This window comes from Pectinophora gossypiella, chromosome 3, assembly GCF_024362695.1.
Source record: "Pectinophora gossypiella chromosome 3, ilPecGoss1.1, whole genome shotgun sequence".
Lineage (NCBI taxonomy): Eukaryota > Metazoa > Arthropoda > Insecta > Lepidoptera > Gelechiidae > Pectinophora > Pectinophora gossypiella.
Genome location: NC_065406.1, coordinates 12,300,932 through 12,320,456, shown reverse-complemented (window position 1 = coordinate 12,320,456; position 19,525 = coordinate 12,300,932). Strand labels below are relative to the sequence as shown.

The 19,525-nt window shown below is 37.8% G+C and overlaps 1 protein-coding gene across 1 annotated transcript; it reads right to left on the bottom strand.

Moving 5' to 3' along the window:
- Positions 1 to 298: 298 nt before the first annotated feature.
- LOC126382142 (protein takeout-like) lies at positions 299 to 17,262 on the bottom strand. The gene is made up of 5 exons (XM_050031912.1): positions 17,104 to 17,262; positions 14,644 to 14,735; positions 5,119 to 5,267; positions 3,157 to 3,290; positions 299 to 1,378 (listed from the first exon to the last, which is right to left on the bottom strand). The coding sequence occupies exons 1-5, from the start codon at positions 17,156 to 17,158 to the stop codon at positions 1,050 to 1,052; spliced, it is 759 nt and encodes a 252-aa protein (XP_049887869.1). The 5' UTR covers positions 17,159 to 17,262; the 3' UTR covers positions 299 to 1,049.
- Between the last annotated feature and the right edge of the window lie 2,263 nt (positions 17,263 to 19,525).

Here is a 19,525-nt window from a genome sequence, read left to right as displayed (position 1 = left end):
CATTAAACATTATTGAAGAGCATGTAACATTTCTGAAAGCACTTAAAGTTTTGTGCAATATTTGTCCAAATTCAAACAAATACGTTTGTGAAACGTACCTATTGACACAAATCCTGAGAATGGCCAACTTAACATTATTAAGTATTACCATTTTATTTACGATACATACATAACCTCACGCCTATTTCCCATCAGGGTAAGCAGAAACTACGGAATTTCATTGGCTTTGATCCTGACATTCTTTTTGTCCACATGCACTACAGGGTTCACCTTTAGTTATACCAAACTAAAAAGTTCGTTAAAAGAATTAAAACATTTATTTTATTCATTTATTCCAAGTTTCCAGATAAGACAATAATTATTATAAAACTCCAAAAATACATTCAAAACACAGCCACCTCCAAAAATATACCATTGTTTGAAGTACAAAGCTTAAGTCATTTTTGTGTGAGTCAATCTTATCGTAACATAACTTACAAAAGTTATATGCGTTAAGGAATTATATTCTGCAGAATCTTCAGAACTCTATGGGCATAAAATAAAGAATAATACTACGTATAGAATGGTATCTCTCCGCCCCGCGCCAAATCATATCAGGCGTCGACCTCACCCCTGGATCTTCCCTTAGTATTAAATGGCACTCTGTTAAGGAGTGCATTCTACGCTCGCACTTACACGTTAGGCAGTTCACGGTAAGAGTGAATTTCTTGTATGAAGTGTCCGGGGTGTATTCGGGGAGCGACTTCAAAGGTTTACAAATGTTTGTATATAAAAAAAAAACTTTTCTTATTCTTGGAGGTGACAGTATAACGAAGAGGTGTACAAAATATAAAAAAAAATTGCACACAATTTGGTATAAAAACGTCTGTATCAAATTATTACACTGACAATCCTTATTATCACCGTACTTCATTTGAACCTGTATCTTTTATATCTTATGCATATATGTACATTTTACAAACTAACATCCGCGACAATTTATCACATTCGCAAAATTTACTTAACCATAGCTTAGTCTAACCGACACATTATTAATACAAAAACATCACTTATTGTTTCTTTGTTTTTTCCACCTCTTTCGTTGGGAACAGTTCCTTGTATGTAAATTTGGAGGTGATTTTGTTGGCCATTTCCGTGAAGAGTTCCGCTAGGCTGCGTTCTAGGACCGGTCTTATTTCCTCGAGGAATACGTTGGAGTTTTCGTTGATGACGCGGTTGGTGGCGGGGCCCAGCACTGGGTCGCCGTCGAACAGGTTGGTGAGGTAAATGGAGGACTGGCCCACACGCAACTTCACCTTGAACGGGTCGAACTGCAGGTACTCGTCCTCACCGCGCTTCTCTTTGTGCCCTCTCATCGTCACGTTACACGCGTAGTCCTCTGCAATTTGAATAACGAAAATGTTAATAACACATACATCGATGTCAACTTGACATAAACAGTGAATATTGGAGTCAATAGAACACAAGCTCACGACTTTATTCCAATTGGTGTAGTCAAAGGTACATCCATCGCAAGATGAACTAAGTGCCCACACCGAGCCGAGCCGAGCTATATTGGAGCCAGGTATTTACAATACGTACAATATGTATTGTGTGACTGTCGTTACAGAATTAACACGTACTCTATACCTACATACTTGTTCCGCAAAATCAATATTATTTATTGCAGTAGGTACTTATAAAAAAGAAAACCTAAAATAGACAAGTTGCATTCTAATTGCAGAGGCTAAAGTACTGCTTATAATATTAAAATATGGACGCGATAATAATAAAGCGTTTATATTATGAAATAGAAATACGAAAACAAATAATAAAACTATAAAAAATTATACCCAAAGTACTTAAATTGCAGTTAGGTGCACATTAGCACGGTGTACTAATACTAATACAGATGAGATGTGGCAATCGATTAGATAAGTTGTAGATCCCGCTTTATCACGTAATGTCAGATAGCGTTAGTTTGTGAATATGGTCTATGCTTACTCAACAGTTATTACTGCTACAAATTGAGTGTTATAATTTCAATCAATATTAAGTATCTTAATGTAGAGTTGGAAAAGAACGCTTTACTGTCATTATGAGGTCGCAAGTTCGATTCCCAGAACGGGCCTAAACCAATGATTTGCGAACTTGTTTTCGAATTCATATTTGGATTACTTATAAATGATTATGACATGGTCAGTGGTGAAGGAAAACATCGTAAGAAAACTTACACTCCCGAAAAATGAGTTTCGGAGGTAAGTGACCTAACCTGTATTGGGATAGTGTTCCCTTCTCGGGTTTGAAGGTCAGACAGGCAGTTGCTTTTTTAAAAACCGGACCTGTCAAATCTTCAGGTTAGGAAAGCGGACCCCTAGGAATAACGCTAGGCAGATGATGAAGACGGCTTTCCTGTTTCACTATTTGGCCAAACAGAAATGCGCTATACTGTTGCAGTTTTTATGTTCTTTTCATTTAAGTAAGTATTATTTAGTTTAAATCGGTATCATAGCAAGGTATCAGTTAATTTAAAAATAAGTGAATAACGTGACGTATGCTGACGTATGCTGTCAACTTAATTCTGTCGGGTTATTTATTGGCCAATATAACATTTTAAATTTTTGCTGTGTTCCATAAATTTTATGCTTCAATTACCCGTCCCTTTCTTTTTCAGCGGATAAGAAAATACCAGGTATAACATAAAATAAAATTAGATGGTGTGTGTTTTTTTTTAATCAAGATGGGTTTACTCTTGACCCCATTCTTCCACGAGGTAAAGAAGGGGTCGACTGTGGAGCAAGCTTACCCAGAAGATGCCTATTCAGTGGTGACTTAAAGGACCCCAGGTTATAAGATGCAGGAAACAACGACGCCGGCAGCTCATTCCATTCCTTGGTTGTGCGCATTATGAAGGATGAAGCGAAGCGCTTGGTGCGGATTAGTTGTATGTCAACCAAGTAAGGATGGTACCCTAAGGAACCAAGTAAGGATGGTGGGTGGTCGCCGTACGTCTGTATACTGGAATCAGCACCATTATGCCATGTCAGGGGCCTTTGGCGGCTCAATAATAACCCTGACACCAGGGTTGATGAGGTTGGTAATTCACCTCTCAACTCACACGAGAGAAGAAGAAGCACCATTATGTTTAATAGAAGGTACATTATTATGTATACTAACTGAAGGTGCCGGTGATGTTCCCGCGGCCCTGCAGCCGCAGTAGTAACACCTGGATGTCCATCTTGTACTTGCCGCTGAACTCCAACTTGGGCAGCAGCAGCTTGAAGTCGAACCGGTTCTTGTCCAGATCAGACCTGCAATGATTGGGAAAGAGGTTTTAAAAAGAGAAGATAATAGAAAAAAAACTGTATGTGTGTATCATCATTTTTCAGCAATGTCCATAATGCTGACTCTTGTACATGATGAGTACGCATATAGCAACACGGGCCTCCGCAGAGTACGATAATATTATGATCATACTTAATATAACAATATTTTACGTCCTATCCGTAACAGTATTAACTTTGTAAAAAAGGGTTATTTAAATATCAGGTTATTGACTATATAAAATATAGAAATTCACGGTAATAATAGCCTGGAACGGGACTAATATTAGGTAGCCAAAATTGTATGTTTTTTTTTTAAACCTCTAGGTCCCTGCCGAGGATTTTTCTTGAAGCTACTTTTCCTCGGCTACACAGATTGTGAGAAACTGCAGTAGTTTTCAAGTGGACGAGACGTTCGACAAAAAATATGTAAAAATTTACAATCCAAAGTGTAACTGAACTTTGATATTTTTGGGTTTAAATTTAACAAGTCTTAGGAGGAACCAAAAATGTATCAGTTATTGTTATATAACAATATACAAAAACATTACCTAAACATAAAATTTCTGCACCATAATCCCTATTACAATGGTCACAGATTTGATATTGGAGCCTTAAAGATGGCTCATCGTCCATGTAGGTGGCCCATTACGTTGAAGTCGACACATGTAATCCGTTATATCATATGTATATCACGTATTGGTCATTTAAATAAGGACTTTACTGTCCGTCCTTGAATGCTACGTTCATGAATGTTGACAGACATCACAAGACAACACACGCCTTACATTATAAACTCCACAAGTAACAAAGAACTATGTTTATTTGCATTAGAATTCTTCGCAGGCGCAATCAAGGTTATTTGACCAACAAAGGATTATTCAACATTTACTTGCAAATGGAAACTACCTGCTATGCAGTGATTTATTATGATGTTCCCTTGAAAAAATCTATTATTATTAATCTAATCATTATAGCCTCGCCTTATAGTTGTCTGGAAGAAATCGCTTTAAACGATATGGGCGCCAGGTTCCTAATTAAACCTTTTTTTTGTAACTATTCTTTTATATTGGTGCAATAAAGATATTTGTATGGTAAGCTTGATTATTGCTTGTTACACCGTTGAAACTTCCCTAACCTATTTAAGTGGCAGAATGGTGTTAAAAGCAAACTCATTTGATTATAAAAAGCTATAGTTACTAATGCTTCAGACTCTGAATACAAATTATCGTCCATCAATGACATATGCGACAAATCAACAATAAGTCACCTCAAAAGAAGAGCACTCTGGATACAGAAGTTGGAAAAATACCCGCCTGTTATGAAAAACTAGATGCGGTATCTATAAAAAGAAATATTTATTATTGTAAGTACGAAAACACTGATAGAGAGATAAGTACAAATTTACCAGAATTGTTTTGACAAATAATCTTTTAATAAACCGTACGGGATTGAGATGAAATGCGTGTAAAATAACTCTTTTTACGCATCTTTAATGAGAGAGATCGAGAAGGATAGGAATGGGGGGATGATTCAGACCTTGATTCTGTTTAATATAAAGTGGATTTTTCCGTCGCAAAATTCAAGCGTTTTTGAGTTTTTTTTTTCATTACGGTGTCACTGTATGTGCCTGTATGAGTCATTTTAGGGTTTCATGTCAAGAGTGGCTGTAAGCTGTCTTCTGGTTACTTGCGTATGTTCAGCAGATTCTACCATAATGTGGGAATAATGCAATGGAAAGAGAAAGAAAGAGTTAGAGAGAGATACGTTCAGCATGAAACAAACATGCCAAAAGCCGGTACATGTGTATACTGACTGTAACTCCTGGAGTATGAAGTTGCTGGAGCCACGGACAGTGACGTTGTTGACGACAGCCGTCAGCTTGGCGCCCTGCGGGCCGCGGGCGAGGGCGATCTGGCCCAGGCTCAGCGGCTCGATGCCCGGCACGTCCAGCTCCGGGATACCCTGGAATTGAGGGAAACAACTCATTAGGTAAGCATGTACAATCTTCACCGACAAGTGCAATCGCCGTTCGGGGAGTCGCTGTGAACGCCATAATTCAACGCTTTTAGATAATTCAATTACCGAAGACCGCCTATTATACTCCTTCTATTGCCTGCTTTGTTTTGTATTTCCTGTGTGTGCAATAAAGTATTCGTTGTGTTATATTATAATTAAAACACTTAATACCGGGTTCTTACCGCGTTAATCAGGGATATGAGACTCACGATATTTCAACACTACCACCCACCAACCGCCTACCTACCCCCACCCAACTCCACTCCAATTTCATCAGTCGTCCCGTGATGATGGCACTTGCAACAGTGTTGAAATACCGGGAGTCTCATATCCCTGATTAACGCGGTAAGAACCCGGTATTATGTGTTTTAATTATGATAATAACCGCATAAACCTGAAACAATGTGTTATGTTATCTTCTTCTATCGTGTGGATTGTGAGTTGGATTACCAACCCCGTCAACTCTGGTGTCAGCGTTATTACTGAACCTCCATAGTTATGTTATCTTAAGAGTTAAGACCTAAAGCCAAAAGAATTGAAAGAAAATCCAGTTCTAAATATTTTCTTTCATTCTATTGTCGTAAAAGTATCTACACTTTACCGGGTAAGAGCTCTTAGTGCTCCCCATTTGTCCGGCCAATTAGTTAATGCCATTTGCGGCAAATCTACAATAATTCACCTAATTTACGTCAAATGTACGCTTGGATAGTATTCTTGAGGCGCAGATTTTAGTAATGTCAGAGTTTGTTTGCACCTGCACACGTAGAAACCTGAGGGAGTATGGAGCATACTCCACCCGGCCGATATTTAAGGTATAAAATATGTATTTGATAATTTATAATAAGGTAAAATCAAAGTTAAATGCACTGCTGCGCCCTCGTTTTGCGCGCAAAATCGAACCCTTATCTCTCGGAGATATTTTAGATTACAATTTATAAGTGTAATTTGCCTCCACGTCCCATTACCTTAGCAAACATGCAAAAGAATTTGCTTTTGCACTTGCAGATTTATCATCTTGACATACTTGTGTGTTATGAAACTGACAATGACATACTTTCCAAATGGTTTGGAAGCAAATATTTCTATTGTACCTTCAATGTCGAAGCGTTTCATATCATGCCCTTGATATCACGGTGTGATGGGATCACAAACGTGATACGTTTACTTATTTTTGTTTTACACAATACCATTGGAAGAAAAAAAAATGTCGTCCTCAGTTTATGTCCTCTAGAGGGTGCCACGTAAAATTTAGCACGTTTTTGTTAAATGACATGACAATGAAATGACACCTGTAACAATAAAATATGAAATATGTCGGATATGGTAGTTTATCATTTAACGATAATTATCCAATAAGTTGTTTTTTATATTAAGATAATTTTTAAATATTTTATTTTTAGAAATTAAGGATGCTATTTTTTTATCTGTGTATTACAATACCCGAAACACGGGCGGCCATGATTGAACTTCGTGTGACTAATTAAAACACATAATAACGGGTTCTTACCGCGTTTAAATGGGGATATGAGACTCCCGATATTCTTCTCCGATAACTTCGTGTGACGTCACATTTCAGTTTCTTTGTCTGACAGCTACTTTGCTTATTGAAATGTGACCACTGGACAAAATGTCACGTGACCAACAACGTTTTCGCGCGAAATTTGAATTTAATGAAGAAAAGTATGTTCTTTTTTTCTATTATATAAAGCTTTTTCGAGAAAAAGAAAACTTTTAGAGGTATAAAATAAGCATTATATTTTTGAATCAAGTAGCCAATTCTGATAAGTGGTTTAAAAGTTAGGTTGGAACAGACGTGCATACACACATAGATACAGGCATGATATCACGGTGTGATGGGATTACAAACGTGATACATAACATAACATACATAACATAAACAGCCTATATACGTCCCACTGCTGGGCACAGGCCTCCCCTCAATCAACCGGAGGGGGTATGGAGCATACTCCACCACGCTGCTCCAATGCGGGTTGATACGTGATACGTTTAATTAATTTTGTTTTCTCGTGTCAAGGACGAGGTTTATTGTTACGACTGTTACGAGATTATTGCGGTACGACATTATCGTAACAAACAAAAGTATGTAACTTACATTTATTTTATGGTTGATTTTGGCCAAATTGTAATTTTAGATTGCAAATGCTCCACTTGTATGTTAAATGATCTTAATTATTTTATTTACGTAAAATATTGTTTAGATGCTAACAAATTACAGTTCAGATACTAACATGTTCAGCTAAAGTAATTGTAGCATGCCAATCCTGAAAAGCTACATTTGACTAACAATTGCTTTATGTTATAAAAGCTATTCATGCTACTTCTTTTACCAAACAAAGGGCAATCTCACAAAGTGGTTTCAACAATATCCCCATCGGGAATCGACCCGGACCTCCAGACTGTCCAAACATGTTTAAATGATGATCCAAACATGAATTGTAAAATAAATTATATGTAAGTATCAAAAGTGGCTAAAGTAACAAAAAGTAAGTAAGTATCAAAAGTATCGACAGATGCGAGGATGCCTGTCAATGCAGTACTTGTCCCTACGCTGAAGTACGGTAGTGAATGTTGGGTATAGAAGAAGCATGAAAGTTATTAATGCCGTAGAAATAAGGTCTTTGCGTAGCATCTGCGGTGTTGAGTTGAATGATAGAGTGAAAAACAGTATGATAAGAGAGAGATGTGGTGTAAAAGATGATATAGTGACTAAGTTTGAGAAGGGAATCTTAAGTTGGTTTGGACACGTAGAGCGGATGAAAGATTACGAAAGCGGTATATAAAGCGAAGGATGATGGTAGAGCTGACAGAGGAAGACCTAGAAGGACGTATATTGGTCAAATTGGAGATGTCCTTAGAAAAGGTTTGTACGATCTACTCTGAACCGGCGTGCGTGTGTGAAACGATTGATGAATGTGGAGGATGCAAGAGAAGTGTGTCAGGATCGAAGCAAATGGAACTCCATATTCTCTGCTTAGCCCGATGGGAAATAGGCATGAGTTAATGTATCTATGTAACAAAAGTGGCTGCAAGATGTGCTTATTTGTGTGTGTGCAGTCATGAGCAATATAATGTACCCATTTTAGGACTCTGTCGCACTAACATATTTGATATTTAGTGAGACTTACAGTTCAATTTGTCAAAAAAGTTAATGTGACATGGTACCAAAGTGTACACATATTAATGCTCGTGACCGTATATGTATGACTGTAAGTATGTATGAATTAGACGTAAGCAGGTCCCAATCACGTGTCTAGTATTCACGCTCTGACATTACCAAATCCCCACTGGTTCGGACCGGTTCTGCCGTTCTCCCTAAATTCAGGACACAAGGATACGATCCTTGCTCAACCGAGCCCTTCGCTGACACCAGCCTACCTTCAAATGTTTATAGACTCTAAAACTATGTACTTTATGACCACATTTACTTATTGAAGGCCCAATAATCATCTCCAGGTGTCATAACAGGCCAACGACAACTGTGGTGCAGTCGCTCCTCCAAAAACCTGTCAAATCTTCAGGTTAGGTAAGCGGACACTGAGATAAACCGGATAACGCTTGGAAGATGATGATAAAAGGTGAAAGAAAGCTACAGTGATACTACGAAGATGTTTCCAATTCTGAATGTGTATAAGTATACGATTTTTATTTTTTTTATAAATAATTTTACATAAACGACCTATATACGTCCCAATGGTGGGCACAGGCCTCCCCTCAATCAACCGGAGACAGTATAGAGCATACTCCACCACGCTGCTCCACTGCGGGTTGGTGGAGGTGTTTTTACGGCTAAAAGCCGGGATCAACCGCTTAACGTGCACTCCGAAGCACGGAACCATCTTACTTTTTCGGACAATCAAGTGATTCAAGCCTGAAAAGTCCTTACCAAACAAAGGACAATCTCACAAAGTGATTATTTTATAAATAGAAAATACTTACCTATCGCGTTAATTAATAGTTATTCCAAATTATGTATAATGGGTACTTATAATACAATCACAGAATACAATATTGATTGATTCATCTTTATATCGTTTTTGTCTTCCTGAGTCATCCTAATACTAAAAGTAGATTCTTGCAAATCGCACGTGCAGTCTGCATTTTCAGTTTTGTAAGGAATTATACAAAATTTGAGGCTGCCCTTTCATTTAACACAATACCATTGGAAGAAAAAAATATTCCGTCCTCAGATTATGTCCTCTAGAAGCGGCCATATTGAATTTAGCGTTACGTCACATAGCCATTAACCACCGGACAATTAGACACTTCTAGTTAGGTGGTTGAGAAGGTGGGTGGTATCAGACGTTCATACACACATACATACATAGCGGACAAACACATATAACTCTCCTTCTTGCTTCGCCGCAGTCGAGTAATAAATATAATGGCCACTAAAATGGAAACCACCTGTGAACTGCTTTATCAATTGACTTAAAAACGTAACGTAAACGTGCCTCGACCATGATAATGTCTTCAAAGGGGACATGACTATGACAAAGAACTGAGGCGTCCTATCAATGTATATAAAACGAAGGAATTTAATTTAGATTTCTAGTTCCATAGAATATGGGGCGACTTAAAGTTTTTTTATTTATCGTATATGTGTGCTCACTGCAGGTAACATTTTCAATTTGATTTAATATAAATTGTTTAAATTGAATTCAATAAGTTAAAGATATATTAAAAGTAACAGTAAATCATGAAAATATTAGAATTATATTCGTTGATAAAGTCTAGAAACAGTTTTCAACTTTTTATAAAATGCTATTTATTTGTATCAACCATCGTTGAAATGCGCCCATCACAAGTCGATGCGACAGAAGATGAAGTACAAGTACTTACTACTCATTCAACGATCTTGAAAAGTCCCAACTGTATAAATTATAATCATTCATAACATAACATTACCTGCCTGTATACGTCTCACTGCTGGGCACAGGCCTCCCCTCAATCCACTGCACCGGAGGGGATAAACATGCTGCTCCACTGTGGATTGGTGAAGGTGTTTAACAGCTAATAGACAGGACCATCGGCTTAACGTGCCCTCCGAAGCACGGAATCATCTTATTTTTCAGACAATCAGGAGATTCAAGCCTGTAAAGTCCTTACCAAACAAAAAACAGTCTCACAAAGTAATTCCAAAATGGTTTTGGTGGTGAGTGAGTGATGTGAGTGGTTAGTGAGTGGCGGTGAGTGAATCATGTACTTTTTTAATCATGTTTAATTTCATTCCAGTATGATACTCCCGAATCTGCTTATATCCCACAAAGGGGTCAGATAACTGTACCAAACTTTAGATACCAGAAAATGTATTTACAACCCAGTTGTCAACCCCAAAGTCTTCGTCACCAGACCCAAACTCTTTGCCAAACACCTGCACGAACAATCATTCCACAACAACCTTGTAACTATTGTGAAACTCAGCAATCAAGCTTAATTCAACCTATGTGTATATCGATACCTTTGTATGTCCATATTCCTACGACGACCAACGTTGTCATAGACTTAAGTACACTTCTAAACACTACGCAGTCTAAAGATGATGTAAATGAAGAAATGAATATTTCAACCGACAAAGACGGTACCACCAAAAATGTTGATGATGATAGTATGAGTGACAAAAGTGACGAAACGCAAAATAATAATAGTAATAAACAAAAAAGCGATAACAAAGACAAAGGAAACAACCCTCATGCCGGCAATGAAAAAGACAACGTTCCTGGAGACGACAATTCTAAACAAGACAATCTTACCGGTAACCAATCGACAAATGAAAAGCCTAACAAGAACAAACCGAAAAATTACCAACTTGAACATGATAAATTAAATGATGATAAATCTAAAGGTGATGCAGCTAAAGATGACGAACTTCAAGACGAAAAACCTAATGATGACAAACCAAAATTCGACCAACCTCAAGACGAGAATCCTGATGATAAGAATCTAAAAGATGTCCAACCTCAAGACGGGAAACCTCATGATGACAAATCAAAAGGTGACCAACTTCAAGATGAGGAATCTATCGATGAGGGACCAAAAGGTGACCAACCTCAAGATGACAAACCAAATGGTAACCAACCTCAAGACGAGAAACCAAATGGTGAGGAACCAAAAGGTGACCAACACCAAGAGGATAAACCAAAAAGAGACCAACCTCAAGACGATAAATCTATCAGTGACCAACCTCATGACGACCAACCTAAAGGTGACCAACTTTCAGACAATAAACCTAATAGTGACTCACCAAAAGATGATCAACCACAAGACGACAACCCAAACGATTACCAACTTCAAGACGACAAACCTCATGATGACAAATCAAAAGGTGACCAACTTCAAGATGACGCATCTAATGAAGACAAATCAAATGATGACCAACTTCAAGATGAGGAATCTAACGATGAGGAACCAAAAGGTGACCAACCTCAAGATGACAAACCAAATGGTAACCAACCTCAAGACGAGAAACCAAATGGTGAGGGACCAAAAGGTGACCAACACCAAGAGGATAAACCAAAAAGAGACCAACCTCAAGACGATAAACCTATCAGTGACCAACCTCATGACGACCAACCTAAAGGTGACCAACTTCCAGACAATAAACCTAATAGTGACTTACCAAAAGATGATCAACCACAAGACGACAACCCTAACGATGACCAACTTCAAGACGACAAACCTCATGATGACAAATCAAAAGGTGACCAACTTCAAGATGACGCATCTAATGAAGACAAATCAAAAGATGACCAACTTCAAGATGAGGAATCTAACGATGAGGGACCAAAAGGTGACCAACCTCAAGATGACAAACCAAATGGTAACCAACCTCAAGACGAGAAACCAAATGGTGAGGAACCAAAAGGTGACCAACACCAAGAGGATAAACCAAAAAGAGACCAACCTCAAGACGATAAACCTATCAGTGACCAACCTCATGACGACCAACCTAAAGGTGACCAACTTTCAGACAATAAACCTAATAGTGACTCACCAAAAGATGATCAACCACAAGACGACAACCCTAACGATGACCAACTTCAAGACGACAAACCTCATGATGACAAATCAAAAGGTGATCAACCTCAACACGATAAACTTAATGGTGACTCACCAAAAGAAGACCAATCTAATGACGAGAAACCAAATAATGAGGAACCAAAAGGTAACCAACCTCAAGACGAGAAACCAAATTATGAGGAACCAAATGGTGACCAACTTCAAGACGACAAACCAAAAAGTGATCATCGTCAAGACGAAAAACTTAATGGGAACACACAAAAAGATGACCAACCTCAAGACGACAAACCTAACGGTGACCAACTCCAAGACCACAAACCAAAAAGTAACCAACCTCAAGGTAAGAGACCAAAAGGTGACAAACCTCAAGACGACACACCTAAGGATGACAGACCAAAAGGTGACCAACCTCAAGACGACAAACCTAATGATAACAAACTTAAAGGTAACCAACCTTATGACGAAGCACCTAATGACGACAAACCTAAAGGTGACCGACTTCAAGACGACAAATCCAGTGAAAACAAACCAAAAATTTACCAACCTCGAGAACACAAAATTAATGACGATAAACCTAATGCTGAGAAAAATAATGATGACAATTCTCAAAATGACGTCCCTATTGATCAATACGACCAAGACAATGGTAATTTTGACGAAAATGACAGATCTAAGGACAACAATCCTACAAATGACCAACCCAATGTGAAAAAACCCTATGAGGACAAACCTAAAGGTAACCAACATACAAATGATAAACCTAATGATAACAAACATCAAAATGAAATACCTAATGATGACAGACTTAAAGATGACCAATTTAAAGATAATAAATTAAGTGATGACAAACCAAAAAGTAACCAATCACAAGGTGCCAAATCTAATGATGACAAACCTAAAGGTGATCAACCTACAGATGAGAAATTAAATGATGACAAACTTACAGGTGACCAACCTCAAGACGACAAAACTAATGATAACCAACCTATAGGTGATCAACCTAATTCTAAGGACAACGATTTTACAGATTACGAATACTACGACGACTATGATAATTATGACGAAAATAACAACAACATAACTACAGAACCCCAACCAGCAGTTCCATCAGAAACTACTATACAACCTCCACCTAAACAACCTTCACCCATGCAAAGCCCATCTAAACCAGTAAACCCTCCTGAAAAATCAACAGCTATTGCTATATCACAAGCTAATGCCACTTCTATTGAAAACCCAGAAAAATCTGATACTCCTGCAGAATCTTCGAAAGTCAAAAACCAAAACTCATCTCGAAGAAAACGAGATGTGGAATCTAATGAAAAGAGCCACCGTCACCGCAATCACCAAAGACGTACGAAAACTACCAGTTCTGATGGTACAGCCCAGAAGCCTGATATTCAAGTAGAAAACATTGACCAAAACAACACACAAGTTAACGTAACAGCCTTCCAGCAGAAAACCTTTATTACTGCCAACGGAACTGCACTGAATATTAACTTCATAGCAATCAGTACACTGGATGTCGTAGATGACAGTGTAACTGCTGACGCTATGACTATAACTTCAATTGAAGAAACTGATGAGACTGATCCAAATAATTCAAATGCACCTGGTACTGGTTCTCAATGGTCGAATTATATACTCGACGTCATTGTGCATAAGGGAAGCAGAATTCTACATGTTAATTTGACGGAAAGTATAAATTGGATAGCTAATGATAATATGGTGGCAGCTGTGACGTCACAAAGCACGATAGCGTTGTTAAAAAAGAATCCTAATGAGAATGAGCGGGTGTATTTAGATTCTATCGATGAATATGACACTATAGCCAACTCTGCAGTCTCTGCGTTATCCACCGCATACTGGGTGCCTGAAAATACAGATTCAACATCTGCACGCTGATACTGCAGTCATACTGACAGCGTAATCCTTTTATATGTTTAGGTTGTAGCACCCTCATTTTTGATTCTTTATTTTTAGTATTACTTTTTAATACTACTTAAAAATAAACTTATGCCATAATTATTATTTATAGTTAAATAAATACCTATAAAATTCAGTTTAGTTTTTCATTTTATTTTCTGTTATAATTTAGTTAAGTGAATTCTGGCACTAATCACACTAATGGCATGTTTTATATGTTTTAAACGGGCCTGTGACAAAGGAGACTACTGATACCCAAACAATACCAACACACTCATATGAAACCCAATATTTCTCACAGTAGCAGGCCCCAATATTTCTCAAGGCCCTAACTTTCTGGTTTTGAAAAGACGCTCACCTTAGTGATCTTCGGTCGCAGCTCCTCAACCGAGTTCATGATACACTTGTCCACGCTGGGGTCATTCCGGTTGCATACTTTGATGTATGGCGCTGAAACAAACGGTTGGCCTTTTATTTCTAACACTTTGTATTAAATTTCATCAAGAACAAGCTAGAATGTGTCAAATCTGTGTACTACACTGGCCTGCAACACTAAGTACTACGCTTTTAAAATTATAACATCTTTTTAATGAAAGTTTATCTTGTGTAGATAAACTTTCGAAATAAGGACTCGAAATGTTACTAACATTAATATAGTTTAATAGTTACAAAGGAATCTGATAAAATTATATATACTTAAAACGTTCTTTATTTTAAATCTCTGATTTCTATAGTTTAGAAAAAAAAATTCAAAGGTGTACTTAGTTTTATGGTTAGACTCAACAGGTTGGATCAAACTGGTTGCAAATTGGCTTGTGATGATTCGGGGCTCTACCCCATTAATCTACTCTCACGCATCACTCATACTTATTTTCCAGATGATTCATACAATGTATAGAAGGAACTTTTTTCAAGACTATACAAGTCTACATTAGAGGTCTACCACACACTCTGCAGATGTAATAGATGTGTGTTGTCAGTATCAAGTAATCGCGACAAGTATCAATATATCAAGTAATCGTGACGGACTGTTTTTTTCTGCAAGGAGATCAAATTTCGAGTATCTAAGCTCAAATTTTCTCTACACACCCTATTACAAATACTGGGCGTATATGTATGTAAATATTACAAAAGGTAACACCGTAGTCATAGCACAACAACTGCAGATGTTTCACGCATAAGTTTCTTAACGCGAAAATTACTGAATTGATGTCGATTTGTGCAGGCGATAGCAATCGCATGTTTCAACAGCAGATTAGGAAACTCACAGTAAACGCACAACGCACTTTCGATCGGTTCGCTAGTTCCCAGAAACAATAGATTAAGTTAGGTATTAGAATTTGCATGAAAATACAGTTCAAGACATACAATATCCAAAAATATAATCGCAGAAGTCTCATTAAGTCATTCCCACAGCATTTATTATTTTCAGATGAACATTACTTACCTACTTTATATAATAATGTCGTATGTCGGTCTTATATGTATTATGGATTTATTTACCACTAGAGGCGCCACCCCTTTGCGCCTGGGTAATTTTTATTCGACATTTTTTTTAAAATGCCACATACTTATTGTAAATTCCGTCTGTCCTGTCATTTTTATTTGCATATAGTAACATAATTATTATACATCAATGTGTATAAGTATTGCATAATAGATAACGAATTGGTTTTGTTTCGAAGATTAGAAAAAAGTAAATAGTTATAGGTAATAGGTAAGTACTTAATCCCTACTACTAGTCCCTAGTACTTTGTCCCTTACTTGATTAGCTTCGCATTTGTAAATTTTGTTGTGTAGTTGCAAAAACAGTTACCCAAATGTAATTGCAAGCATAACTCTTACAAATGGACTAGAATACCGGCCGTTGAATGAGAACTGGTCCCGAGTTATGTCATCCCAACGTAACATCGACGTTGTAAACATACGTAAACACGTCGCTATCGGCAAACTGCATCCATTTCTTCACTTGGGATTTTTTAACGAAGTACCACCTATACAAACTTTTTGCTTGTGAAAATATATTTAATTTTCCGAAGATAGTATTTACATTCAAATTTTTATCCTTACAATTCTGTAACGAATTTTATTTGAATTTCGAATTGCGTATAAAACGAATATTTACGTTATGCAAAAAAATGTAAACGACTGCAGTCGTTACAAAAATTATACCTTTTTAATTTTTAGTTTAATTATTCTAAAAGTTTAATGTTTTGTATTTTATGTTTCGTTTACTTTCCCCGAGGTATTTTCTGTGGAGTATGTCGCTTTAGACGCGTACTAGTGCCTTGCTAGTGTTTACAAATCCGCTGGAGTAGCGCTTAGTTACGACACCGCCAGTATGGGAGTATTTCCAACTGCCAGTGACATCTTTTCTAATGAAAACAGCGCTATATTCAACCGCAACGGTTTGGCAATCGTAGTCTGCAAATGACGCCTATCCACTATATGATTTTTCAAATGTTTTGTAAGAAAGCGCTATGATCGAATGTGTTCGATAGAGGATAGCACATTGTTTTGATTGCCAAATGCACTTTCATAATCCAAAAATACCTCGCATTTTACACACATACACATACATCAATCAGTATCACAGTTTTTAACGTGCAACACTAATTACGGTTATCAAATTGAGATCAACATAACACGATTACCACTATTACCATATTACCACAATTTACGTTTCACAACAGTAACTGACGGAATTCCTAAGAGTTCGGTGTTGAAAGTTTGATCAGTGGTGATTTCCTTATCACAGTGGTGCTGTTACCGAAATTGGGGTATTACTGTGGTGGGCATGCTACCGGTGCAAACTTACGTAGGTCTGCAGCGACGAAGTGCAGCGCCAACAGGAGTACTGTGGTGGTCAACATGTCGGGCTTGCACAACGCACGTATGACACCTCTGAGGAGGAGTAGCGACGGCCAGCCGGGTCGCGGTGTCAGCCGGCACTGACGGCACCTACCACCGCGCCACCACCGCTAAGGACACATGTGAACGTCCACCAGCCCTCCAACGCCGATCCGCGCGACCACTCAAGCTCGAACCGCGACAACGCCCCCTCTTTAGCAATTTCACCTAACAAGCAAACTTGCCTACAACATTTCACGGTTAGTTTCAAACTGGTAGCTAATACCTCCGTCCTCTTCGTTAAGCCTTGGAACGACAGAGATAGGAAACAAGTTGGATAGATTAACAACGTCCGCAGGTTGCATGAAGGGAAACTCCTGGTTCCTGGATGTGCTTCCGCCCCACGTGACCAGTTGCGAAGTATCCGCGCTTTGGTCGATTATGCGTAAATGAGATCCTCTTATCTAAGTAGGTAACGTGCTGTGATTGTGTAAACATCGACGGGTAAACAGTTTTCCTGCAATATGGGTTGGTTGTAGACCCATCACATCTCTGAGTGGAAAAGGTACCTAATGTCGTTATAACTCTTGTTAAACTCTTCCTAAAGCCAGTCACGCGTAGTTGCGTAGTTTATTTTTCTTAAGGATCCAAATTAATTTCATTTTGCATAATATATTCTTTGGGATAAAATATAAAAACGATAAAAGATAAAGTTTTTAATATTTAATAAAATAAACGCTGTAACAAAATCCAACTAGGTATTGTATGTCTCTATCGTTGCGTGTCCTCGTTACTATGTAGATATTAACCTGCGCAAGTAACAAAATGCGACTTCTCTAAAATTGAAAAGTATCAAACCAGTTCAGTATTTAAGTAAATGCAAGACCTGAAAAATGTTCTAATACAAAAAGAAGTTTTAACTAAGGCACAATAGACTAGGAACTATTTAAACAAATTTAAGAAAACCCGGACAAGAATTGCATTATATCTTACGTACAATAAAATTATTATATGAAGAGTTGTTAGTGTTGTTTTTCCGGAATTTGTCGCGTATAATTATAGGCTTAGTAATTTCTAGAAAAACAACGAGATTGAGATCCTTTATGAACTAGTACTGAAAAATCAAGAAGATCTAGTATCATGTCGTACTATAAAACTTCTACTTTGTTTACTAAACTGGTACGTGAAGTAGACACCATAAAACAGACATTATAAATCCTTTATGCAACCAAACAACCATAAAAAATGTAATTAAAAAGCTAATTTGCAATAGTAAACTGACTTTTCATCTCGACCTTTGACAAATAATAAATATATTTATGTAGGTAGGATAATCACGAGGATTAAAGTTATACAAAAATGTTCTTTAAGCCCATCTCTTCTGGAGTACCAATAGATACGAGTACAGAGAGGGTGTAAGTTTGTTTTTTTTTTAGTTTGTTTTTTTTATTTTATTTTAGTATTACGCTTGTAATCCCGAAGAGGTAGGCAGAAGTACTTGAAGTATAGTACTTATCATCATAGCGTTTGTGTAGTCGAACTTCGGACATATTTCTAAATACCAAACGGGTGCACAATTATGCGATGGAATCTTATACCAATATACGCTTCCTCCAATGCCTGACGAAAGAGTTATCCGGTCACGGACCGGGATGCCTTCGGTCATTTTTCAGGTGAACGTTTATTAATAACCCTCATGCGCATCTAGATAAACCCTCATCGTGATCTTAGTCCACGCCTTCTTCGTGAGTCCTGTGCCCAGCAGTGGAACCAATTAGATTTTAATTTAAAAAGTCATCTGGCCTATGTGAAAAATTATTTTTTGTGGTATTTACGGGTTCAGTCAAATGCAGTTTTTTAGCTCTCACCCGCCTAATATAACTACGCTAACACATCATTACTTGTATCTTTGAAATATTAACACTATTATTTTTACCTATGTATAAATGTGCAATTTACAAAGAATGCATCTGAAACTGAGCCCTTGATGACGTTCAAATCAGTTGTGGAAGGGTTACGCAAATGGCGTATGGAAGTGAGATCTCATTTCTGTGTCGGCAATAGCTGGCATGTCAAGTGGCCGATTGCCTTGACCACCAGATTGCCTAACAGCGCGTGCGCCGCTCGCCACCGGCGCGGACGCACTGTCCCGAGATACAACCACAGTTTGAGTGCATTTCCAAGATACTACATGTCCCACCCTGGAGGTTAGCGCCCACAGTGGGCGCACTTGATCACGTTGTATTTTTATGGCAACGTGATAGAGATTTTTATGTGTCCAGCTATTTGACAAAGCTCACGGTAGGCAAATATACAATCTTACAATATAACAAGACATCCCAATTTATGTTGTCCACCTTCGATCATGGGATCCTAAAACGAACACGCTC

Bases quoted from the DNA above. Each gene is read 5' to 3' on its own strand.
- LOC126382142 (XM_050031912.1), bottom strand. From the start codon at position 17,158: ATGTTGACCACCACAGTACTCCTGTTGGCGCTGCACTTCGTCGCTGCA. The intron at 3,291-5,118 runs GTCAGTATACAC...CAATCATTGCAG, and splicing joins TTCATACTCCAGGAGTTACA to GTCTGATCTGGACAAGAACC. The intron at 1,379-3,156 runs GTTAGTATACAT...TTCAAATTGCAG, and splicing joins GAACATCACCGGCACCTTCA to AGGACTACGCGTGTAACGTG.